At 43.9% G+C, this 27,107-nt stretch overlaps 1 protein-coding gene across 3 annotated transcripts; it reads right to left on the bottom strand.

Moving 5' to 3' along the window:
* Nucleotides 1–570: 570 nt before the first annotated feature.
* On the bottom strand, nt 571–26,259 carry LOC133410465 (sodium- and chloride-dependent GABA transporter 2-like). 3 transcript variants are annotated; one of them, XM_061691694.1, is made up of 15 exons: nt 26,192–26,259; nt 23,266–23,509; nt 22,961–23,095; nt 21,090–21,230; nt 20,782–20,872; nt 20,569–20,701; nt 20,283–20,417; nt 19,986–20,089; nt 19,480–19,604; nt 19,054–19,166; nt 5,939–6,076; nt 5,712–5,814; nt 3,052–3,152; nt 2,202–2,372; nt 571–2,111 (listed from the first exon to the last, which is right to left on the bottom strand). In XM_061691694.1, exons 2-15 carry the CDS (start codon nt 23,480–23,482, stop codon nt 1,977–1,979), a joined length of 1,842 nt encoding a protein of 613 aa, XP_061547678.1. In that variant the 5' UTR covers nt 23,483–23,509; nt 26,192–26,259; the 3' UTR covers nt 571–1,976. The 3 variants fall into 3 exon arrangements, with proteins under 3 accessions (XP_061547678.1, XP_061547669.1, XP_061547686.1); XM_061691685.1 differs by having other exon boundaries at nt 26,170–26,236; XM_061691702.1 differs by lacking the exon at nt 23,266–23,509 and having other exon boundaries at nt 26,170–26,228.
* Between the last annotated feature and the right edge of the window lie 848 nt (nt 26,260–27,107).

Raw genomic sequence — 27,107 nt, 5'->3', positions numbered from 1 at the left:
GTTATCTCCCTCCCTCTTTGAATGTCACACACTCACCCATTGGATGCTTTTTAATCCCTATCATCTGAGACGGAGATATATGCCAAAGCAACCATATGGACATAAACCGCCAATGTTATCCCCCCCGCCCCGACACACACATTTACCCGCAGGCTACAGCACATCACCAAAACAACTATCGAGGGCCTCCACGTGCCATGCCACGTGTATGGAACCAGCCCACCGCCTACCGTGACTGGGACAGGGGAGAATCCAATACAGATCGTTGACAAGCCGATCCTTTTACATAACCGCCGAGCTCTGTCTGTAAGTGGTGGTGTCACAATCCCATCACCTGCTCCAACTCTTCTTTTTCTGATTGCTAAAATTCCCATAAGGATGAAAATGGGATGAGAGGAACTACATGGCATGCTTCTTATGGAACACCTGATGTGAGTTTGCGCATCTTCTCAGTGTGTTCCAAGCTTCTGTTACCTTGAGACTAAGCCCTGTGGGCTTCACTTCTATGACCACGTTTTGCATCTCATATCAAGAACACACACTTTAAATGAAAGAACATGGCACACACTCTTTAGTTCACAATGCATAGTGTATTTATTGATTTACTTTATAGAAATAATGAAGCGCTGCAAAAAAAACATTTCGCTCTCTCTCTCTCTCACACACGTGCGCACCTGATTTCAGTGTTGTAGTACTGAAACATCTCATCACAATGGTTCAGGAATTATTGCCCATTTAAACAGATGTACAATACACATTCACACATTTTGACATATTGAGTCTCAAGTACTGTAAAGTCATGGCAATTTAAACATTCTAGTCAGAGTACGGTAATTGTAATTTCTCTGTGCTTATAGACTATAACAAAACAGTTGAATATGAGAAGTATCAGGAACCTTTTTTTGGAATACAATAATATAAAAAATCCATCAGTATATCCGTCACACATACGAAAACAACAGCTTTCATGTCATTGGAGTGGTGAGTTATTTTTTCGATTAAGGTGTCACATCAATCATACTGATAGCAGGATTCACAGGTTCGTATTTTTGATTTGCAGAAACTGCACATACAACTTGAACATGTGAGTCAAAGTGACTAAAAAAAAGGAAGTCGTGGGTAAAATCACTTGATACTTTGTCAAATGAGTTTGGCTGATTTAAAACCTATAGCACAACTTGTTGCCATGTAAACAATTCGAAGCAGGAACAAAGTCCAAATAAAGCAGGTTGAAAAAGTTCTTGGCTATATATTCATTAAAATTGCGTCTAAAAGAATGTTCTCACAGAGCGGCTTAGTTGGTATAAGATATAATGGGAGTCAAAATTTGAGGCCTTCCCTTTAACATGAAAGATGATGCCTTCACAGAAGGGAACATTCATGGCAGTCAGGTGACTATTGATGTGTAACGTCAGGCATTTGTTGGCAGCATAACATCCCACTTCAAAACCAAATTTGTACAACTTACCCAAATGACAAGCTCTGACAGAGTCAAAGAAAAAAACCCAACCCAAAGTGATGTTTTGTTCGTATGTCCCAAAATAAGTGATCTGCTTCTCCAAGGCTGAGCTTTTAAGCAGTATAGCAATTGCTGCATTGTGCTATGTAAATTATACCAGTACCAGAGTATGTTAGCCACTGATTAATTCAACAAAGGGGGGTAAATGACACAGTACAGTGATATATCCTCACATCCTCTGTCATGCCCTTATCAGGAAACACAAAAGGCTTTTTTTGTTGCACAGAAGCGATATTAGTTATTTTGGTACCCTTTAAAACTTTTAACAATGAGAATCCCCCCCAAAATGCATCATTAAGAAAGAATAATAATCATTCGACTGTAAAAAAAACTGACTAGAACTGTATTTGCTGGGTGGGCAAAGCTTTTGCAGTCTCAGATTCAAACCAACTCCACCCTCTTGAATGACATCGACATGGCGTCAGTGCATCATGTAGCGCCGCTAAGCCACATGGTCTCAGATGATGTCGCCGATTGTTTCCTTTGGCTTGTCGCTGAGAGGGAGTGCAACGCTGTATGTGGTCGAGTTGTCAGGACAGCGTTGAAAGGCTTGTGGCAAGTTTACGGTGGGGTTGCACAGATAGCAAAAGCGCTATGGGGTGACAAGAACATACAGAGGTTAAATATGCATCAACAACATTTGGGCTCGAGGAGCACAAGCAGCTGAAGGACAACTCAGAACCTGTGTGAGAGTGCCAGGCGTAATGGCGAGTGCATAGATGGCCCAGATTGGAAGCAGAGACACAGAGGACAGGGTGAGGAGCCAGCCTAGTGCTCTTGCCCAACCTGGAGCAACCAGGCCTTTCCCCAAGTGCAATGGAGACCAACAGACCAGGGAGAACAGGAAGGTAGCCTACAATCAGAATAAGAATCATCTGTATTTGCCAAGTATGTCCAAAAAACACACAAGGAATTTGTCTCCGGTAGTTGGAGCCGGTCTAGAACGACAACAGACAGTCAATTGACAGAACACTTTGGAGACATAAATACACTGACAAAAAACAGTCACTGAGCAATAAAGGGTTGCTAGTTATCTGGTAATGCCGGTACAAAGTCACACAAAGGAGGTTTTTATGAAAACATGGGATACAAATACATTTAAAATACTGTATGCACAGTACATGATGGAAGTGCAACAATTAACTGACGACTAATCAATTATCAAATTAATAGAGAACTATTTTGATACTTGATTACTAATTTATAAATATTGCTTAACTTGAAATGGTCCAAATCCTTGGAATTTAAGTAAATATTCCCAGATTTCTGTAGTCCTCCGTGAAAGCACATGGATTATCTTTGTGTTTAAACAAAATAAGACATTTGCAAACTTATACTTTGGACAATAATGAGCAACATTTTTGCCCATTTTCTGACACGTTATGAACCATTTTCTAAAAAGTAAAGGATGGCAATTATTATTATTAAAAGTCATTCGATCAATCGAAAATACAAATCAGCAGATTAATTGATTATTGAAATAATAGTTAGTTGGAGCCCAAGTACATTATAATTAATGGCAGGTCACTTACAGTGCACACGGCTGGCGTCAGGTATTTCCAGCACAGCTTGAAGAGCAGTAGGGGGTTGTGGCCTGTCATGTCCTTGATGTTTGAACAAAAGCGCTCAGCACCTTTGGGCAAAAAAAAAAAAGAAAAAAAAAAAAAAAAAAAAGAAAAAAAGTCTCTTTGTGGTTCAAATATTAGTCACAATATATTTTACCGCTATAACGAGAGGACAAAGTACTTAAAAAGTACAACCCCAATTCCAATTGAGTTGGGACGTTGTGTTAAACATAAATGAAAACAGAACACAATGATTTACAAATCATGTACAACCTTTATATTTAATTCAATACACTACAAAGACAAAATATTTAACGTTCAAACTGATCAACGTTATTGTTTTTAATCATTAACTTAGAATTTTATGGCTGCAACATGTTCCAAAAAAGCTGGGACAGGTGGCAAAAAAGACAAAGTTGAGGAATGCTCATCAAACACCTGTTTGGAACATCCCACAGGTGAACAGGCTAATTGGGTGCCATGATTGTGTATAAAAGGAGCTTCCCTGAATTGCTCAGTCATTCACAAGCAAAGTGCGTGAGAAAAGAGTCGAACAGTTTAAGGACAATGTTCCTCAACGTATAATTGCAAGGAATTTAGGGATTTCATCATCTACGGTCCATAATATCATCAAAAGGTTCAGAGAATCTGGAGAAATCACTTCATGTAAGCGGCAAGGCCGAAAACCAACATTGAATGCCCGTGACCTTTGATCCCTCAGGCGGCACTGCATCAAACACCAACATCAATGTGTAAAGGATATCACCAGATGGGCTCAGGAACACTTCAGAAAACCAATATCAGTAAATACAGTTCGGCGCTATATCCGCAAGTGCAACTTGAAACTCTACTATGCAAAGCAAAAGCCATTTATCAACAACACCCAGAAAGGCTGCCGGCTTCTCTGGGCCCGAGCTCATCTAAGATGGACTGATGCAAAGTGGAAAAGTGCTCTGTGGGCCGACGAGTCCACATTTCAAATTGTTTTTGGAAATTGTGGACGTCGTGTTCTCCGGGCCAAAGAGGAAAAGAACCATCTGGACTGTTATGGATGCCAAGTTCAAAAGCCAGCATCTGTGATGGTATGGGGCTGTGTTAGTGCCAATGGTATGGGTAATTTACACATCTGTGAAGGCACTATTAATGCTGAAAGCTACATACAGTTTTGGAGAAACATATGCTGCCATCCAAGCAACGTCTCTTTCATGGACGCCCCTGCTTATTTCAGTAAGACAATGCCAAACCACATTCTGCACGTGTTACAACAGTGTGACTTCGTAGTAAAAGAGTGTGGGTACTAGACTGGCCTGCCTGCAGTCCAGACCTGTGTCCCATTGAAAATGTGTGGCGCATTATGAAGCGTAAACTATGACAACGGAGACCCCGGACTGTTGAACAGCTGAAGCTGTACACCAAGCAAGAATCCACCAACAAAGCTTCAACAATTAGTGTCCTCAGTTCCCAAACATTTATTGAATGTTGTTAAAAGAAAAGGTGATGTAACACAGTGGTAAACATGACCCTGCCCCAGCTTTTTTGGAACATGTTGCAGCCATAAAATTCTAAGTTAATGATTATTTGCTAAAAACAATAAAGTTTATCAGTTTGAACATTAAATATCATGTATTTATAGTGTATTAAATATAAAGGTTGTACATGATTTCCAAATCATTGTATTCTGTTTTTATTTATGTTTAACACAACGTCCCAACTTCATTGGAATTGGGGTTGTAATGTATATACAATTCCAAACGAGATATGAATTTTCCTTTAACGAGCCACTGTAATTTAAGAAAGCACTGAGCTCTGGCTAGTGATCTAACCATAGGCACTGAGTGGCATAGCTTCACAACCTTGTCGTTATCCTCACACGACCCCAAGTTTAAGCTCACCTGAAGACAGACATGATAAATGTAATTTTTTTTGGCTGTCACAGCCATAGTCAGTCATAAAAGTAAGGAGCAAAATGTTTAGTGGAGTTTACATTGCTGTGGAATTCCCCCTCAACGTTATTCTTCTTTTCTGAATCCCAGCACTGCATTCATCTACTGCTGGGGAGAGCCATTAAAAAGTTTCTTTCGTATTCAGTTGCACCAGTGTACACTACTAACATTTTGTCTTAATCATTATCACGTGAAAAGATACTTCTCTTTTTATTGCATTTTTTTTTAGCCTTAATTGACATGACAGGGCATGTTCTTGCACAGTTTGTGTCCAAATGGTTTATTCCACCATGTCAGAGTTGTTTTTAAAAATGCCCTCGTCCCTGCGCAGGTCTGGCTGGAATAGTGGTTCCCTGGGGCCACCAGACTGTGAGGGGGGGGGGGGCTGATTGAGGCTCCAGAGGAGACAGACAAGGCCCTGGCTTTGAGCCAGTCTCCTTACAACAGAGGGTAAGCTGCGGCCATGTTCGGTCTACTGACTCCGAGTGGAATGTCCACGGAAGGGAGGAAGTGGAAAGCTAGAGTGTGTAAGTAATTTAATAACAAAAACTGTTTTTGTGTCATTTCGCTCCCTGGTTTCTATTAGCTTTTATGTTTAATTTTCAACAATCTGGACTCAAACACATGAGAGATAAAAACATGCAACTTGAATGCTAGGATGTGATACAGTGCTATGATTCATACCATAGATCCAGCCAATTGCAATAGACTGGAAGATGGAGAGAAGCAGCAGGCTGGCTCCACTGCAGGAGAAATGATCATATACCTGGAACACATACAGACCACCCTGCATCGCCGGCAAGAAAAAGACAAAGCCACACACACACACACACACACAAAGTTGACTACTTAGTATCATGAAATCCAAACTGACAGGTTAGTTCAACATGTTCACTCAGAGGTCATGTTACCGGCGTCACCATGATCAACCCGATCAAGAAGCATACGACACATATAAACAGCAGCAGCAGCTCTCTGCGGTAGCCGCGTCTGATCAGATGGGGGTACAAGTCGGTCACAGATGTCATCAGCGCCTCCAGACTTACAAACTGTACAACAGGGAGATTTCAGCCTTTTTTTTTTTTTTTTGCATAAGAACAAAAGATCACTGACAAGCAAAGTTGTAAGTATATCATAGAGACGCTGTGTGTCCAGGGTCCGACATTAAGCCTTGGTAAGTGGTGGCCTGACAAGCCAAGTTGTGGTGGCTCTGTCAGAAATGGTATCGACACTGTATATTCATAGTTTTAGTGATTATTTCGTATTCAGCGCCTTTATACTGTATTATTTAAGCCCCTTGAGGAAATGATTAGTACAACGGCATTCACGGCTATATTTACTAACCTCATTGAAATCAAGGTATTGCAATTGTACAAATTAAGAATAATGTTTCAAAGAATAAATCAATCAATAAATTAATAAGATATTAACTTAGCACTGACATTCCAACACTGCTTATTAATCTTGTGCCTTGATGTGTACATTGTGTATAATATGTATTAATATGTATGTACATGCATATTCAGAAATATTGGCTGGTTAGTGGGCTGTGTGTGTGTTTAGATGTACTTGTATAGTATTGTTTTTCATTTACTTTGAATTTTTTTGTATATTGGTGATTATATGTATGTGTGGTGGAACGGTGTTGACTGGTTGGCGCCTGTCGATATGCAGACTCGTCACCGTCCTTGATGAGGCCTATGACAGTTGTGTCATCTGCAAACTTCAGGAGTTTGACACTCAGGTTCGCTGAGGTGCAGTCGTTCGTGAGGTGTGACGACCAACCATTTTTCGTCTTCTGCCTTGTTTGTTTCTTGTTTTACATCTTTTTCATCTTCAACCAAATCTGTCACCTTGCTTCCTAAGACGCGCCCGGAGAGAGACCACCACCCACCAGCTTGAACCTAGGCTCGTGAGTAGACAAGGCAAACTTTTGCCAGACTTTACAATATTAGTGCCTAATAATTCCGGGGAAATTACTAGCTTCAGACAAAAGCTCTACTTTGTCCTCTCTCTCTCTCATCCAGAATGGACGCGTTAACGCTCGCGTTTTCCACTTTAGTCCAACACACGATGTTCTATTTCCCTTTTCGTACACCTATTTTCCTTCTTTTTTTTTTACCATTATTAGTGTTATTTTCTTTCTTTAGTTAGACCCCTTTGTGTGTTTCCCTCTAGATCCCTTATAGATGTCATTAAATATATCATAAAATTCAACTCTTGGTTGTATTTTGTGTGTTCAGAATCAGAATCATCATCATATTTGCCAAGTATGTCCAAAAAACACACAAGAAATTTGTCTCCGGTAGTTGGAGCCGCTCAAGTACGACAACAGACAGTCAATTGACAGAACAATTTTGAGACATAAAGACTTTTTTTTTTTTTTTGTCAGTCACTGAGCAGTAAAGGGTTGCTAGTTATCTGGTAATGCCGGTACATTTATTATTTATTTTTTTGACAATTGTGCAAAAAGATGCAGAGTCCTCTAGCACTTAGAGCAGTCCGAATGACTAATATTGCAATAGTCCGGTGCATTGACCATTGTGCAAAGGGCGCAGAGACTTCAAGGAGTGTATGCGGTTTAAAGTGACGAGTAGTGCGATAATCTGGGACAATGTTGGTTGTGCAAATGTTACAGATACTCCTCAATCAGTGTGCAAATGGAGCAGATGCTACTCTGGCATGAGTGGCCAGGATATGCAAATAGTGCGGCATGGCGAGACAACTACAGTGAGTGCACGAGTAATACATAATTGGCCCCACAGAAATGTGACAACGAACTCAAGTAAAAAAATTGCCAGCATGTTGTAATGGAATTGTAGGTTAGGTGTTTAAGAAGTTGATCGCAAGCGGGAAGAAGCTGTTGGAATGTCTACTAGTTCTAGTTTGCATTGATCGGTAGGAGTGTGTGCGGTTTAAAGTGATGAGTAGTGTGATAATCTGGGACAATGTTCGTTGTGCAAATGTTGCAGATACTCCTCAATCAGTGTGCAAATGGAGCAGATGCTCCTCCTTTTTAACCTGGCCTTAAAAACATGCACACTTGGGGCTGACGTCACTGTTGGCAACTTATTCCATTTCCATAATAGCTAAATGCTGCTTCACCATGTTTGCTTTGGACTCTGTTCTCCACTATTTGACCTGAGTCTGTCAATCTCAGAGCCCTACTGGGTTTATATTCCATTAGCATTTCATTCATGTACTCAGGACTTAAACCGTTTAGTAATTTATAGACCAGTAGCAGAAATAATTAAAAGTTATTCTAAAGGTGAGTGGAAGCCATTGTAAAGACTTTAGAATTGGAGTAATATGCTCTGACCTGTCACTGATGGTGTAGTGGTACACTCGCCTGACTTTGGTGCGTGCAGCGTGGGATCAGTTCCCACTCAGTGACGGTGTGAATGTGAGTGCGAATGGTTGTCCGTGTCTATATGTGCCCTGTGACTGACTGGCGACCAGTTCAGGGTGTAGTCCGGCTTTCCCCCGAAGTCAGCTGGGATAGGCTCCAGCGCCCCGCGACCCTAACCAGGATAAGCGGTGTTGACAATGGATGGATGGATGCTCTGACCTCTTTGTTCTGGTCAGAACCCGAGCCGCAGCATTCTGAATGAGCTGCAGCTGTTTAATGCTCTTTTTAGGGAGTCCAGTCAAAAGACCATTACAATAGTCAAGTCTACTTGAAATAAAAGCATGGATGAGCTTCTCCTGGTCTGCTTGACACATGCAAGTCTTCACTCTGGATATGTTCTTCAGATGGTAGAAGGGAGTTTTAGTAATTGATTCTATATGACTGTTGAAAGTCAGGTCAGAATCTATCAGAACACCAAGGTTTCAGACTTGGTCTTTGGTTTTTAAAGAGAGTGACTCCAGGTATTTACTAACAGCAATTCTCTTTTCTTTTCTTTTAATTTTTTTTATAGTATTGTTGAAGTTCTTATTGATGATTTCAGAAGAGTGTTGCTGTCTAGCCCTGACTAACTCTTGGTAAAAATTACAAAGTCTTTGTCTGTAGAGATCATAGTCAATTTGGTGTTTAGTTTTTCTCCACTTACGTTCTGCTTTCCTACACTTTGATTTAGAGGTCTTTATCATCATTGTGCTCCTCCACTGTGTTCTAGGTCGCCTCAAGATTGTCTTACAACATTCATGACATTTGAGATTTTACAGATGAAATTATCCAAAAGTTCATCAAGTGTCTCAGGATTCTGTTTGTGGCACAGCAACGGTCTCCATAAACTTAGTGGCGGTGCTCTCAATTATGTACCTTTTCTTAATAGACATAGAGGTTGTCTGAACTTTTGGAAGAATCTGTATTTCAAAGAATACACAAACGTTGGATTCCAATATTGGCACTCGCCTTCATCCTGTCCGTCACACCTAGCAGAGAATTTAGGCTAGTAGAGAGTGAGTTTTGCGTTGGGCTTTGCGCCATTGGGGCAGGGAGGGGTGTGGGAGATTCAACGTGCTGGCTCATCTCATTTGTCATTCGCTCCTCAGATTGTTTGGATGACCCTGATGAATCCGTCTGCACCTCCTGTCGCCTTATCTCCTGTTCCTCCAATTGTTTGGGAACAACTGCATCACCAAGGCCAGTGTTTTCTTTTGGGCCGCTGAATGACGTACACTAAAAAATGTTGGCAGCCAATAACTTAACCCCTAGTCTATTTAGGCAGAAACCGCCTGCCTTGTAAAGATGTCTGCGCTACCATAAAATTCAGAAATTGTCAATGAAACTCACGGATAGTGCCATACACTTTTTTGAGCCACATATTTAAATGACTGAGCCTACAGAATCGTTCATCTCCAAATCGTACAAGTGGGAGAGGACCACTAATAAAAACCTCAGCATCCAAACATTGCACTTTTGTTAGGAGATCAATGTAATCTTGCTTCAGTACCTCTGATTGGGCCCCTGTGTGTATAATGACAGATTTAACAGTTGGGTGCTGTGATTAGTGATCTCCAAGATTTTTTTTAGCGATATCAGACACCATGTAATTGGTAAAACACAGTACTTTGGTGTTCTTTTCACTGAAAAACATTTCACATCCTTGACAGCTCCATCACAACCTATTAAGGTTTGGGGTGCAATTTTTTTCTTCTATGATTTAGTTTCATACCTTTCAGGGGTGGTGAGGGATGCGTCCTTTTTTCTTGCCCTTCGCTGTAGCGACCGTTCACGGCCGCTTACTCTGCGTTGAAGTAGCCCGCAACGCAGGCTAGCCGGATTCATCAGTAATCTGCTGGTGTTGAGTCCTCCCTTATCTTTGGGCTTTGCTCCCAGTAATTCCAGGGAGAACTGCTGTATGGTCCATTACCCTTTCCACAGTCCACATCCGTCCTCTTTGTTGAGATATGTGGCTGTCTGTTAGCACACTTCTGCTCACCATTTTGAGACATCGGTAGAGTGGTTTCATTCCCCGACTGTCCATTTACATCCACATACATTTCAAGACGGTGGGGATTTTCGTTTCCAGGATTGACATCCTCTGCAGCAGTCCGTGATAGTCCTCAGTGGAAAAGGGAGGCATCTTGATTGCTGGTCTTGTTACTAATTGAAGTCTTGTGGTAATTAGCAGGCCACGCTCACGTAATGGTGAGATGGTATCAGAAAATATTGGAATATAGCAACAACTGACTATCTACAAAAAAAAAGTACAGTCCCACAGGTTTAAAAAGCTCTAAAAGCGAAGCAAGCAGAGAGAGTATAAAGGTGTCTGCACTGTACGAGAGCGAGAGCCGATTGTACTCCATAGATCACACATTATGCCAGGGGTGGTCAAAAAACGGCCCGCGGGCCATATCCGGCCCCCCAAAGATTGGACCCAGAATCGCCCAAATCATCTAAAAAATCATGACTACCTTAGTTTGACCTTGTCCTGTAATGCTGAGTGGTTCCACCATGTTGTCCTGTAATGCCCAGTGGTTCCACCAGGTAGTGCGGTAGGTACATTGATACATTTTTACTCTGCCAAAGATAAGAAAAGTCAACAGTGAGTGTTTAATATAGAATGGACTACTAAATACTTTTTCACTGAAGACCTGTCAAAGGCTGTATGTCTAATTTGTTTGGTTAATATATTTTAATTTGGAATATAACACCAGCCGTCACTTTTCTACCAAGCATGCCGATTATGCTAACAGCCAATCAACGCAGGAACTGATAGCTACGGCTCAGCTCAGCGGTTAAAATTAAGCTTGCAGGCTCAGCAAAATACCTTTATCTGAAACTGCCATCCAAGATTCAGTTACACAAGACCCTGAAACAGCGTCACGGGAACTGCAAATGAAACTGATTGATCTCCAATGCGATAATGTCTTAAAAAATAAGTTCAACTCTCAAACTGGATGAGTTATATGCTTCATTAAGCGGAGACAAATTTCCAAAAATCCAGATGGGGGGCACAGATGATGCTGGTGGTGTTTGGCTCTACATGTGTGTGAACAGACTTTTAGCGTGATGAACACTAACAAAACACCCTACAGATCCGAGCTGAGTGATGAACACCTCTGAGAATTGCCACAACAAAACTAACAGCACACTTTGATGCACTGGCAAAAAAAAAGGTGATAAACAAAACAACACTGCTCCCATTAAAAGTAAATCTAAGTTTTAACACTATAATGAGTTTTTTTTTTTTTGGGATATGTAACCATCTGGTCCTGGCTTGGCGCGCCTGTCAAATTTTAAAAGTCAATGTGGCCCCTGAGCCAAGACGTTTGCCCACCACTGCATTATGCAATATGGTATGCATAAAATGGGCTTTTCAAAATCAAACATATGCACTCATTGTACTGAAAACACTCCAGACACTTATTTTCCCACTCTTTAGCATTGTACACGTGTACAGCGATTCTGGTCACTAGTTACACAGAAACTCTCCTCAGTTTTGTACTGTAGGATTCCAATTTCTCCTAATCTTTGTCTATTGGGTGATTTAAAAGGTAGAGATCTTCCAAATAAACACACTCAACCAATACTTCGAGAAATTTTAGCAATGGCTAGAAAAACAATATTGTTAAACTGGAAAGATAAACAATCTATCAACATTAACCAATGACAAAATCTTTTCATAGAGTATATCATCTTCTGACTAAGACCAGTAAAGACTTCGGACATTCCGCTGCCCTGTGCTTCACGGAGACATTGCTTTGTGAATGCGTCCCGATGGCGCCGTAATGCTTCCTTCCATCTACACCAGGCAGACCGCATCACGGAGTTATCAGTGAAAACAACAGGCAGCCGGATATGCTTCTATATCCACGAAAAATGGTGTACCAACGTAAGTAAGATCAGCACACAATGCAGCCCGGATTTAGAGTCACTGTTTTTTTAACTGCAAGCCATTCTACTCGCCACGTGAGCTTGCATCTTTCATTTTCGCCGGTGTTTACATTACTCCTCAAGCGAACACGAATGCCGCATTCTCACCCCTCATTATTCTTGGGGACTTTAACAAAGCTTTAACATAGCTAAATTCAACCACAAACTTCCTAAATACAAGCAGCACATAGACTGTCCTACCACGCTAAATAATGCATACCGTGCCATACCTTGTGCAGCTCTGGGCTGGTCTGATCACTGCTTAATTCACTTAATACCAACATACAGGCAAGAAATTAAATGCGCGAAGCCTACGGTGAAAACAGTGAAAAAGTGGACCAATGAAGCAAAGACAGAACTTCAAAACTGTCTAAAGTGCACAGACTGGAGCGTCTTTGAAAATTCAGCTGGCAGCCTGGATGAATATAGGGACACTGTGACATCCTATATCAGTTTCTGTGAAGAGTTGCACCCATGGGGCCCGGCCGGGCACAGCCCGAAAGGGTAACGTGGGTCCCCCTTCCCATGGGCCCACCACCTGTGGGAGGGGCCATAAGGGTTGGGTGCAGTGCGAGCTGGGCGGTAGCCGAAGGCAGGGACATTAGCGATCCGATCCCCGGCTACAGAAGCTGGCTCTTGGGACGTGGAATGTCACCTCTCTGGCAGGGAAGGAGCCCGAGCTGGTGTGTGAGGTCGAGAAGTTCTGACAAGATATAGTTGGACTCGCCTCCACGCACAGCTTCGGCTCTGGTACCAATCCTCTCGAGAGGGGTTGGACTTTCTTCCACTCTGGAGTTGCCCACGGTGAGAGGCAGCGAGCAGGTGTGGGTATACTTATTGCCCCTCAGCTGTACGTTGGGGTTCACCCCGGTGGACGAGAGGGTAGCCTCCCTCCACTTTCGGGTGGGGGGACGGGTCCTAACTGTAGTTTTTGCCTAAGCCCCAAACAGCAGTTCAGAGTACCCACCCTTTTTAGAGTCCTTTGAGCGGGTGCTGGAGAGCGCTCCCGCTGGGGGAATTCAATGCTCACGTGGGCAATGACAGTGAGACCTGGATGGGCGTGACTGGGAGGAACGGCCCCCCGATCAGAACCCGTGCGGTCTTCTGTTATTGGACTTCTGTGCTCATCACGGATCGCCCATAACGAACACCATGTTCAAGTATAAGCGTGTCCACACGTGCACTTGGGACCAGGAAACCCTAGGTCACAGTTTGATGAATGACTTTGTGGTCATGTCATCAGACTTGCGGCCGCCCCTCTCTTCATACTCTGGTGAAGAGAGGGGCGGAGCTGTCAACTGATCACCACCTGGTGGTGAGTTGGCTCCGATGGTGAGGGAAGATGCCGGTCCGACGTGGCAGGCCCAAACGTATTGTGAAGGTCTGCTGGGAACGTCTGGGAGAATCCCCTGACAGAAGTAGCTTCAACTCCCACCTCCGACAGAACTTTGCTCATGTACCGGGGGAGGCGGGGGACATTGACTCCGAGTTGACCATGTTCCGCGCCTCCACCGACCAGAGCTGTGGCCGTAAGCCTATCGGTCCTTTTCGGCCTGTGGGACTCCTGAGCCAGCTGATGGGTATCGGCCGGCCAAGCGGAATGCAGCTTTGGTGGTCGCTGAAGCAAAAACTCTGGTATGGGAGGGGTTCAGTGAGGCCATGGAGAAAGACTTCCGGACGGCTTCGAGGAAATTCTGGTCCACCATCCGGAGTCTCAGGAGGGGGAAGCAGTGCACCATAAATACTGTATTCTGGGGATGGGGCGTTGCTGACCTCGACTCGGGACGTTGTGAGTCAGTGGGGAGAATACTTCGAAGACCTCCTCAATTCCACTGACACGCCTTTCCATAAGGAAGCAGAGTCTGGGTTCTCTGAGGCAGGCTCTCCTATCTCTGGGGTTGAAGTCACCGAGGTGGTTAAGAAACTCCTCGGTGGCAAGGCCCCGGGGGTGGATGAGATTCGCCTGGAGTTCCTAATGGCTGGCGGTGGCACAGTGGACCCTCGGCAGGGTCCTCGAGGGTGCATAGGAGTTCGCCCAACCAGTGTACATGTTTTGTGGACTTGGAGAAGGCGTTCAACAGTGTCCCCCGGGGAGTCCTGTGGGGGTGCTTCGAGACTATGGGGTTCCGAACCCCCTGATACGGGTTGTTCGGTCCCTGTACGACCAGAGTCAAAGTTTGGTCCGCATATCCGGCAGTAAGTCGGACTCGTTCCCGGTGAGTGTTGGACTCCGCCAAGGCTGCCCTTCGTCACCAATTCTGTTCATAACTTTTATGGACAGAATTTCAAGGTGCAGCCGATGCGTAGAGGGGGGTCCGGTTTGGTGGCCTCAGCATTGTATCTCTGCTTTTTGCAGATGATGTGGTTCTGTTGGCTTCATCAAGCCGTGATCTCCAACTTTCACTGGAGCAGTTCGCAGCAGTGTATGAAGCGGCTGTGATGAGAATCAACACCACCAAATCTGAGACCATGGTCCTCAGTGGGAAAATGGTGGTGTGCCCTCTCCGGGTCGGGGATGAGATCCTGCCACAAGTGGATGAGTTCAAGTATCTTGGGGTCTTGTTCACGAGTGTGGGAAGAATGGAACGGGAGATCGACAGGCGGATCGGTGCAGTGTTTGCAGTGATGCGGACTTTGTATCGGTCCGTTGTGATAGAGAAGCAGCTAAGCCAAAAGGCGAAGCTCTCAATTTACCGGTCGATCTATGTTCCTACACTCACCTAAGGTCACAAGCTGTGGGTCGTGACTGAAAGAACAAGATCCCGGATACAAGCGGCCGAAATGAGTTTCCTCCACAGGGTGTCCGGGCTCTCCCTCAGAGATAGGGTGAGAAGCTCGGTGATCTGGGAGGATCTCAGAGTAGAGCCGCTGCTGCTCCACATCGAGAGGAGCCAGATGAGGTAGCTGGGGCATTTGATTCGGATGCCTCCCTGGTGAGGTGTTCCGGGCACGTCCCACCGGGAGAAAACCCCGGGTACGACCCAGGACACGCTGGAGAGACTATGTCTTTCGGCTGGCCTGGGAATGCGTCGGGATCCCCCCGGAAGAGCTGGATGAAGTGGCTGGGGAGAGGGAAGTCTGGGCGTCCCTGCTAAAGCTACTGCCCCCGCGAACCGACCTCGGATAAGCGGTAGTAAATGGATGGATGGATGGATGAAGAGGTGTGTGTATCAACAAAGTCATTGCGCACATTCAATAACAACAAGCCATGGTTCACTGCCAAACTTAAGCAACTTTGCCAGGCTAAAGAACACGCATATCGAAGTGGGGATAGGGCCCTGTATACTCACATTAGAAACCAGCTTTCTAAAGAAATTAACATTGCAAAGAGTAATTATGCAGTAAAATTAGAAAAACAGTTTTCCGCTAACGACTAAATCAGTCTCGCATGGATTACAATCGCTAACCAATGACAAGCGACCAACCCCCCAAGCTGAGAACAATAAAAGACTAGCCGACGACTTGTACACCTTCTACTGCAGATTTTTTAAAAATACACTTTCACACCCCACATCAATCCAGCCGCACCACCACACCTCTGACTTCTGCATTGACCATCCACATACAGGATGTGAGACGCATCTTCAAACAACAAAGACTAACAAAGCGGCAAGCCCAGACCTTGTGTCCCTATGCTGCCTCAAAGTCTGCACGGACCAGCTTGCTCCAGTCTTCACAGAGATCTTCAATAGATCTCTGCAACTGTGCGAGGTACCATCCTGTTTCAAATGCTCCACCATCATCACAGTCCCCAAGAAACCTGCAATCTCGGGTTTGAATGACTACAGGCCTGTTGCCCTGACATCTGTGGTCATAAAGTCCTTTGAAGGCCTCGGGCTGGACCACCTCAAGAGCGTCACAGGTCCCCTGCTGGACCCCCTGCAGTTTGCCTACAGAGCAAACAGGTCTGCGGCTGATGCAGTCAACACAGGACTGCACTTTATCCGAGAACACCTCGAGGACGCGGGCACCTACGAGAGGATCCTGCTCGTGGACTTCAGGTCTGCGTTCAACACCTTCATCCCCGAACTCCTCTCCTCAAAGCTTCTCCAGTTCAGCGTCTCGCCTGCCATCTGTCGGTGGATTTACAGCTCCCTGACGGGCAGAACACATCAGGTGCGGCTGAGGGACACCACGTCATCTACACGCACTACCAGGGCGCCCCAAGGATGTGTCCTCTCTCCGCTGCTCTTCTGTCTCTACACGAACGACTGCACCTCAGCGAACCTGACTGTCAAGCTCCTGAAGTTTGCAGACGACACCAGAATCATCGGCCACATCAAAGACGGTAACGACTCGCCGTATCGACAGGAAGTGGCTGGAGCTGTGGTGCGGCCAACACAACGAGGAGCTGAACACGCTGAAGACTGTAGAGATGATTGTGGACTTCAGGAGACATCCTTCACCGCATCTGCCCCTCACGCTGTCCAACTGCCCTGTGTCAACCGTCGAGACCTTCAAGTTCCTGGGAATGACAGTCTCTCATGTCTCTCATGTTGATCAACATCAACGCCATCCTGAAAAAGGACCAGCAGAGGATGTACTTCCTGCGGCTTCTGAGGAAGCACGGCCTGCCACAGGAGTTGTTGAGGCAGTTCTACACAGCAGTCATCAAATCAGTCCTGTGTTCTTCCATCACAGTCTGGTTTGGTGCTGCGACAAAAAAGGACAAACTCCGACTGCAACGGACAATCAAAACTGCTGAAAAGATTGTCGGTACCCCCCACCCCCCATTGAAGAGTTGCACGCTGCCAGAACTAAGACAAGAGTATGCAAAATCCTCTTGGACCCTCCACATCCTGGTCACGTCTTCCAGCTCCTTCCCTCAGGTAGGCGTAACCGAACAATGCAAACTAAAACAAGCAGACATTCCAACAGCTTCTTCCCTCTTGCTATTACCTTCATAAACAGTAAATTTACAACCCCATCGCAAAATTCTGCCAAATTTGTCTTGAGTTTATCACGTCTGTCAGGCCAATTACACATTACTCGTGTACTTACTGTAGTGGTCTCGCCACACTGCACTATCTGTTGTGGACCAATACTGGCCACCCATGTGCGGAGTAGCATCTGCAACATTTGCACAATTGACATTGTCCCAGATTATCGCAGTACTAATCACTTTAAACTGCATCAATTTCTTTAAGTCTCTGTGCCAGTCTCTATTGCTCTATTAGTCATTTCAAACTGCTCTAATTGCTAGAGGACTCTGCATCTTTTTGCACAATTGTCAAGAAGAAAAATGTTTTTATTGTACCAGCATTACCACACTACTGGTCGCATTTTATTGCTCAGTGACTGTGTTTTCTATGTCTTTATGTCTCAAAAGTATTTTCTGTCAATTGACTGTCTGTTGTCGTACTAGTGCGGCTCCAACTACCGGAGATAAATCCCTTGTGTGTTTTTGACATACTTGGTAAATAAAGATGATTCTGATTCTGATAACACTAGAAAATATCTCTGCTAAATGTAAGAACTAAACGGATAACAAAGAAAAACTGGTCTGCGACTGAGCTGCTGTGTGGGCCTCTGGAGATGCTGGGTGCTTCCCCCTCCTCCTCTTGGGTTGGGTTTTGTCCATGTTGCCCTCTGGTCCCGGGGCTGCTCTCGGTCCCTGGGTGCCAGGGGGGTGCCCGCTGGCCCCACTCCGGGGGCGTCGTCCTGGTCTCCGGGTGGAGGGCCGTGTTCTTCTCTCTCGCTCGGGCTGTGTGGGGTCGGACCCGCAGGAGTGTAGCCTCTTACTTCACACACTCAGCACATTTTTATTACTCACACTGTACATATTTCGCACATTGGGTGCATTCACATCTCATTCAGGGTCCCCTGGGGGGCTGCAACGAGGCATGATGGGACGGACACCGGGCCGGCTCCTGGCACATCTGTGCTGGTCTCCGGTCTGATTGCCCCCTTCTGCATGTCCTCCAGTTTTTAATGCATCACACACCCGTCAGTGAGGGGAGTTTCGGGCTGGGGAGGATACTTGGCCAGGTGTTCCTGCACTCTGCACCGGCCTGCTCTCTGGCCCGTCATGCCTTTATCCCCACGAATTTCTAAAAGCACAACATACATTCGCACATCCTTTGGAGAGCTGGTTGGCCTCTGTGGGGGTGACGGTTAAGGGTCATCATCCACCCACCAGTCTCCCCAATATTAATGCGCGCTTGGTGGGGGGTGTGGGGCTTGGCCATGGTGAGTGGGGGTGCGGTACCCGTGCCCGCCCCTTTGGGACTGTTTGGGGCACTTCAGTTAGGCTGGGGGAATGCCCTGGGTGGCCTTGCGGATGGAGGGAGCCAGGCCCAGCCTTCCTCAATGTGCCGGCTCAGCAACTCCATATACCAGTTGACTAAGATGCGTGTGATTTGGTGTTCATTCACTAATAAGTGATTTGATTTGTGCTCGTTTGTCCAGTCAAATATGTGCCAGTCGTGGGTTTTCCATGCGTCATCACAACACCCTATCTCAGACAGGATGTTTCTGCGATAAAAGTATTTCGGTCAAAACGGAAAATGCAGTTTTGGGCCATTTTCAGCAGGTGGACATTTTTGGTGGCGTAGAAATTTGTACTGGGCCGAGTGCTCCAGCATCTATACGTAGGTGGTGGAGAGGCAGCGGTGTCGTAGCCCCGTCCCATTGGGCCAGCGTTAATGTCGAACCCTGGTGTGTGAGTGTGTTTGTGGGTGTGCATGTGAGATAGAGACCCACTTGTGTGTCCAGCCCCAACATGATGATCATGAGGAAGAAGCAGATGGCCCAGAGTTGGGGAAGAGGCATCATGGCAACAGCTCTGGGGAAGGCGATGAAGGCCAGGCCTGGTCCTGTGAGGACATTAATCACAAAAAATATATCTTCCAGAAAAGTAACTCTCAAGCCACAAAGAGCCAGCGTTAGTTCTCGGATAGTGGCTGAAATGAGGTCCGCTGAGGTACGCTAACAGCATGCGCAATATGCAGACGTGAGATATGATGAACGCTCCAACTTTGAAAATAGTTACTTTGGGACAAGCAGCCCTTTGTTCTTCACACACAAGGCAAAATAAAACAAAAAGTATCTTACTCCCCACTAGTGCAATACAATAAAAAGGCAAATCAAAAATATTTGGTTAATATGTATTTGATGTTGTGTTTTCACCTGATTGAGCCACAGTGGCGATGTCCACTCCTTGCTCCTCCGCCATGAAGCCTAGCACTGAGAAGATGGCAAACCCTGCCAAGAAACTGGTGCTACTGTTCAGGAGGCACAGAAGGTACGAATCTCTGTAGGCAGACACAGACACATACAAGAAACGAAATATTGAGGAAGTAAAAGTTTACACAAAACACAGTACACATTATATTTAAGTGCATCTGGCAACAGTATGTAGTGAGTTGATGGCCATGCATTGCAGGTTAACGATGAAAAGAAGCCAAAAGTTAAGTGCTTGGCTGTTTTTGGGCACGACTAAGTTGAGTGTGGGAATTTGGGTGGCTGAGGCTTTTCTTTAAGGTGTGGCTATGTCCAAATGTGTTTTCTTGGGCCATTCCATTCATTCTTTCTGGAAGCCATCTGACCATCGGCTTCTCCCATTTCACAGAGTATGGTCTTGAATTGAAGAATTAATTTATATGTGTGTATGACTGTATGATAAAGTGTCTTACTTGTAACAGTCATTGTTGTATTTGTTGTAACTGCCAAGGGCTGTGAGACTCCCCAAACAGATTCCAAAAGAGAAAAAGATCTGGGTACCTGCATCCATCCATACCTACAAAGAGAGGAGACAGTGAAGAAAAGGTACACTCGAGAAGGTTTTGCGACCAATCTTGTAATATAAGATTGATTCTGAATTCTGTTGGTTGATGTTCTCTAAAATTCAAGAATTTGTATCCACATTCGGGGACACATGGTGATACAAAACCTTAAATTCATGTTTTACGGACAAATATGTCTGTCTGCACCTGCGGGTCTGCCAAGCGAGTGTGGTTGGGTTTGAGGTAGTAGATTATTCCCTGGGTTGCTCCAGGCAGGGTGGCGCCACGCACCAGCAGCACAAAGAGCATCACATATGGAAAGGTGGCTGTGACATACACCACCTAGAAAGTACAAATTGCAAAGGAAATAAGAAGGATGACAATGAAAAGCAATGGAAAACTACAAAATGAAATGTATCATGTCAGACAAGTCCAGGGGAATGTTGCTGCTATTAAGTACTTTTTGGGGGAAGTGAAGGCTTTATATGTTCACCTTTCCTGAGGACTTAATGCCCTTCCACACGCAGAAGTAACAGACGAGCCAGACAATAGCAAGACACAATGCCAACTTCCAGCTAATTGGACCAAGATTGTCTAAGCTATCAGGCAGATGTAGCACTTCTCGCCTGCAGCACACACAGACAGTTGTTACAATGAGCAAAACTCTGATTTATGAACAATGAAGCATCATTAAGGATACACTCACTCCCAAAACTCCATAACAGGGGACGTGACGTTTTCCGGTAGGTTGCTCCCATTGGATGCCTGGTTGTGATGATCAAACATAAAACAAGCCTCTGCAGGGAAGCATACAAATACACATGAGACTTCACACTGCACCTTTCCACATGTGCACACGTGGACAAAATTTTTTATTTTCATTATTTATTTCTTTCTTTATTTTTTTCAGATTAGAGTTATTTATGTGACCACTGTGGATTTTTCCTTCATTACAGAGTGGTGCCAAGATTTTGTCCACGTGTGTACTTGACAACAGCTACTGCGATAACTGACCAGTGTTCCACGAGTTGTTACAGTGCGACCAGGGAAGTTCTGCCTGAAAGCTGGAAGACAGGTAGAAGAGAGCCCAGGCCAGTATGACAATGTAGTACACACATCCATGCAGGATCATCATCTGGCTAGCATAGCCTAGACCTGCAGACAGACAAGAACAAGCACATTTTATAACCATCTGGTGGTTGTGGACCACAAGTAAATACAGTACACTGATAAATGGGCAGAAACTTGATTGCTCACGCAAACAGACGTGGAAGTTGATTTACTGTACTAAGCAGGCACACCCGGGATTGCATCTGTCAAATGTGCTAAAGTGACACACAGTTCATTTTGTGCATTCTTGGAGTAGTACACGCAAATAGATTAATTTAGCACACACAATGTGATTGATGAAACCTGAAGCAAATTACAGTCTGATTTTGAGGCTTTAAATACCGCGTCTGCAAGGCAGGTGCAAACGGCGCTGTTGTGCGTCTCTTTGATGAGAAGGGGAAGGCAAAATTAGAGGCGACATATTGCAACATATGGTCCATTCACAAATGCAACTTTGGAGCTTCTGAATTATCGAAGGACTGACCCGGAGCCAGTCACAAGAAGGAGTCATGCCATATCACTTATGACAAACTCCTTTCAAGGCTGCATTTCCTTGTGTCTGGGTCATTTGGGGGCACTGTGACTATCTCTCAGGGCAGTTTTTCAAGTGTGCTGTCTCAAGGTTTAAATAAAAATTTGTACAGAATGGGCACATTGTGTACATTCAAATGCCATGCACTCACGGCGAGTTAAATACACAAAACATGGGCGGTTGGTGGCTTCCCCAACATGATCAGCGAGAGATTTATTTTCCGTAACTCTTCTCCACGAACACCTCCAATTCCATTACTTTGGTCACTGGGAAAATGTGACCCCTTAATAGACAAGAGACAGGACAAGTATTTTGAGAGAAATGAGTGATACAATTTAAAATAATATGGCATGCAAGGAGACAGTTCAAATACAACAAGGCTGATGGCTGCTAAGAAGTGCCCAACTATTTTTCTTAAGTGAAGTCATATACACTAACATGAACAGGCAGTTAGTTATCTTATGTCTTGACGCAACTAGTATCCACCAAACATGTTTTGTCTGTTTTGTGATATCAAAATATCAGAGTGAGAGGAGGCAGTAGAAACGACCTTTTTTGTCTTCATACTAGAGCAGAGTTCATATGATGTTATAATTACCAGAATATAATACATTTTATAAGTGCAAAGAAATATTTAACACTTTCAAACTTCATTTTGCACTTGCAGCGCTCTCTCAAATTTTCCATGGTGAAAACAATCAGCGCAAACTGAAGAACAAAACACGCTTAAAAAATAGCCTTCTCCTTTTTTACATGCACACAATCTGTTAGAATGAGTGAAAATACAATTCAGCGCCCTTGATTTAGGATTTTAGTAAATCAGGCCAATAGAGTTTTGTGTAATACTCTCAGACCTCCATTAGCTCTTTTGTTTTAGAAACACGAGTACAAGTACAGCACAGACCTCCTCCAAGGCAAAACTAAAGTGTGATACAATTTGAGGAGCCTCACATTTGTTTTTGTTTGTCCATCTGCTTGTTAGTTAGTAGGCAACTTCCTGTTTTATGAAGGATAAACAACAGACGGGTGGTGCCATTATGATTCCAGGGGGTGGATGGTTTAATTTTTGGCATAGATGGTGACTCAATGTTATACTTTCAGCTGTGCCAATTTTATTTGGACAGAGAAGAAAGCAAGTGCAATAAGAAGTGCTGTTATTTGCACAACTTTGTTGTTCTGTTTGATTATTATCTGTCAGTTAATTTAATTTGGCCTTTAAATATGAGGTGCAATACAAATATACCTCCAAATATTGGGCACATGCTTGTCCAGGCACTGACCCCGCCCAGGCTCGTGTACTGGCCCAGTGAAGTCTCCAGGAGGAACAGGGGGATACCGCATAGCACCAGGAACAAAAGGTAAGGTACAAAGAACACACCTGGACACACAAATAACATTTATTTTTATTATTCATACTGTGAAGTAGATGCAATAAACCTTATGAATGCCAGAAAAAGATTAGCCTGTAAGAGGGACATTTAGGCAAAATGGGTACGTGCAAGAAGCTCATCTCTTCACTCCTGCACTGCTTTCCCTCATTTAGTTTACCTCCTCCATTCTTGTAGCACAAGTATGGGAACCTCCACACGTTGCCCAAGCCAATGATCTGGCCCGCCACGGACAGAAGGAACTCGCCCTTGCTGGCCCACTGGGCCCTGTCATGCAGGCCAACTTTGTTGATATTCGCCTTGTCAGGGAATCTTCCTTTATGTACGCTGTTCACCAATGGCTCTCTTTGCTGTGGCGGTGGCTGGGACGTCATCATTGGTTAAGGCAAATATGCACGAAACCCCTTGAAAGATACAAAATAACTTGAGCTAGGTGGGAACTATAAATAAGATGTTGTGAGCAAAGTGAAATAGAAAATGGTGTAGATTTGAGTTTTTGTCCTTTTTTCTCCCATTCCCCTTAGCCCTTAATATTTGTCTCTGAAGTACAGTACATATCCTCATTCAGGTCACAATTGAGCTGGAGCCATTCCCAGCTGACATTTAGGCGAGGTACACCCCGAACTAGTCGCCACTTGTGACCCTAGTGAGGATAAGCAGCATAGAAAATGGATGGCGACAGAAACATTTTGCCTGCCAATTTAAAGAAAGATGCAACCAAACATATTGGGAGACCTTTCATTATGCAACAAGATAATGCCCCCCAAAACACTGCCAAAATAGCAAAGGAGTCCATAGGGGAAAGAAGTGGATGCTTTTACACTGGCCCAGCAAGTGGACTTTCACTTGTATAGCACTTTTCTACCTTCAAGGTACTCAGAGCTTTAACACCGTCTCCCATTCACCTACTGATTACATAGTATCAGGAGCAACTAGGGCTTAGGTATCTTGCACCAGGACACTTTGACATGGTCACAAGTGATGAGGATCAAATCCACAACCTTCGGGTCGGGAAACGACCACTTTACCACCTGCCATTGCTGCCATACTTGCCCAAGTCAATCTCCAGACCTAAACCCTTTATAGCATTACAGTTACCTGCTATAGGAACTCCTCCAAAAATAAACAATAATTGAAAGAGGCTGCCGTATAAGAATGGAAAATCATTACAAAAGAAGAATCCAAAATAGAAATTTTTTGTTGATGTCAAAGGCTAGATGTACCGTCATTTCTCGTGTATAATGCGCATCCCCCCCCCCAAAAAAAATTGTCAAGTCAAGAGTGTGCATAATACATAGGTATAGGGGAAAAATGGAAAAACATTTCACATTTTATAAATGTATGCGACCATCAAGAGGTTATAAAGCTGTACACTTTCATTCCAAAATACCAATGCCACCTAGAGGTTATGAGAAAAGTGTTCACTTTCATTCTAATATGCCACTGCCACCTGGTGGTTATGAAAAAGGTGTAGCCTACATTTTCATTCCAATATGAGAGGGGTACATAAATGACTGCATATATGTACAGTTGTGCTCATAAGTTTACATACGCTGGCAGAATTTGTGAATTTTTTTTTTATTTTATTTTTTTTAAATGTGACTGATGACTGAAGAACAACCATAATTAATTTCTTCATGGTTATGTTTTCATCCATTCATCCATTTTCTGAGCCACTTCTCCTCACTAGGGTCGCGGGCGTGCTGGAGCCTATCCCAGCTGTCATCGTGCCGGAGGCGGGGAACACCCTGAACTGGTTGCCAGCCAATCGCAGGGTACATAAAAACAAACAACCATTCGCAGTCACAGTCATGGCTGCTGGCAATTTAGAGTCTCGAATGACTCCATGTTTTTGGGATGTGGGAGGAAACCGGAGTGCCTGGAGAAAACCCATGCAGGCACGGGGAGAACATGCAAACTCCACACAGGCGGGGCCGGGGATTGAACCCGGGTCCTCAGAACTGTGAGGCTGACGCTCTAACCAGTCGTCCACCGTGCCGCCTTGGTTATGTTTTGTTTAATGATAATGCTTGACCGTTTAATTTGAATCCCATTAAAATAAAATTAAAATGTGCTAAAGGGACAACAAAAGGAAAAGAAGAAGTGTTCCGCCTGGTATACATATTAATAATACAGATTATATTAAATTATATACAATTATACAAAATACATAGGGTATGTTTTGTAATATTATTTTAAAATATATATATATTTTTTAAACAAACAAGTGCCTTAGTTCTAATCAATACCTGGTAATAAAAACACACCCACACCACTTTTTTCTTCCTTTGAAAAAGAAAAAGAAAACAAATTTATCTTGGGGGGACTGCACCACACCTAAAACCTGCACTTCCATATCTGCCTCCTTATAGTCACTTGGTACCTGGTCTGGTGTGTGACATTGAATCCATTGTGACTTTATGAATTAAAAAACATGAAATCATTATTTTACACACCCCACGTCCTCAAGTGTCACCACTAGCAGACAGACTGTCACCCTCTGTCTCAGTTGGTCACTAAACTGATTAATAATAATAATAATTAAATAACAAATTCAAAGACCACAAGCCCGGTGCACACACATCGTCATGGTTGTGAATGATGAGTATGTTGTTTGTTAATATTGCTTTGGCTGCTTTACTTATCTAAGATGTGTTCCCCGGGGACACAACACATTGAGCGTGTGTGCTTTATCTACATTGTGCAGCTGACACACGAATATCTTTCTGGCGGGTAAAAGCAAGTTATATCATAAGACTGAAGCTAATGTAATATAGAGTGCAGTTGCACGTCCCTTGGTCTTAGCTTTGCGCCAGTATAAACAGATTCAGTATATGGTACAAAAAGAATGTTTCACTTCGACGAAAACAATTCTATTCCCAATTTGAAAGGACCGGCTCTCACTACTACAACCCCAAACATAGTATAACCGAACAACCCCCGCACACATGTAACAGGTTCACCGTCATCGTAACGGATTAGGGACAGAGTTGAGTCATTTGAAGTTATGCTTAATTATGAGCTTTTAGAAAGCCACGGATAATTCGACATTACTTTAGCTTACCTCTGCTCTGCGTGTATCATACCTCTTTACACAGCACGTTACCCCGAGTCCTAGCAACCAAATGGTTTGCTCCAGTGACGCGTAACGCTCCGACCGGAGGAAGAGAAGAAGAAGAAGCAGCAGCAGCAGAAGAAGAACAAGCAGAAGAACAAGAACAAGGAGAACAAGAAAAAGAAAAAGTTGTCACGCCTGAATGGCCTGAAACGGTCGCTCACCTGCAGTATCTCGGGACTGCCCGCTGTTATTTGGTCGGCAGAAACTGTGAGGTCTAATTCAAAATAACATCTCTTGGAAGAATGCATTGTTTGATCGTCATAAAAAAAAATAAAAAAAAAATCCGGTCCCTCAATTAAATCCTTTATTGCTGATGTCATAAAACCACATTCATTGTTGAAAAGAAAGCCGTGCTTTACTGCTTTTCCGAACGGGTTCTTTCAGGATGTACATACTTTCAATTCAAATGAAATGCTCTGAAAATAATTGAAAGCAGGGGTTTAAAAACCCTAACGTTATCGATATTATTATTTGAAAAAAATACATTTTCTTTATACTCCCTTTAGCTGTCATATTTTTTTCTTAAATGAGTGTTACATTTGAACTGATTATTATGTATTACTTTAGTATTTTACTCTCTAGACCTACGTGTTTACATTGTAAACCGTCTTTTGCATAGCCATAGAAACAAAGTCCACACAGTCTTTGAACTTACCGCACTGCTCTGCCATTGGATAAATCCATGTCACATCGTTTATGGACTCCCTGTTATTAATCAGGGTCCCCAGTCCCGGCATTGCCTTGCGTTAGCCTAAGTAAAATTTGTGCCTTTTTTAATTGGAATTTTGATAATTTTATGGTTTGTTATGTTGCTGGATGCTAATCAACTTATCCTCAATTTTGGAGCAATTGGTAAATCACCAGTTGCGTTTGGAATGCCCCTT

The sequence above is a fragment of the Phycodurus eques genome, chromosome 1 (genome assembly GCF_024500275.1).
Source record: "Phycodurus eques isolate BA_2022a chromosome 1, UOR_Pequ_1.1, whole genome shotgun sequence".
In the NCBI taxonomy this organism is placed as follows: Eukaryota; Metazoa; Chordata; class Actinopteri; order Syngnathiformes; family Syngnathidae; genus Phycodurus; species Phycodurus eques.
This window is presented reverse-complemented; position numbering and strand designations above follow the sequence as displayed.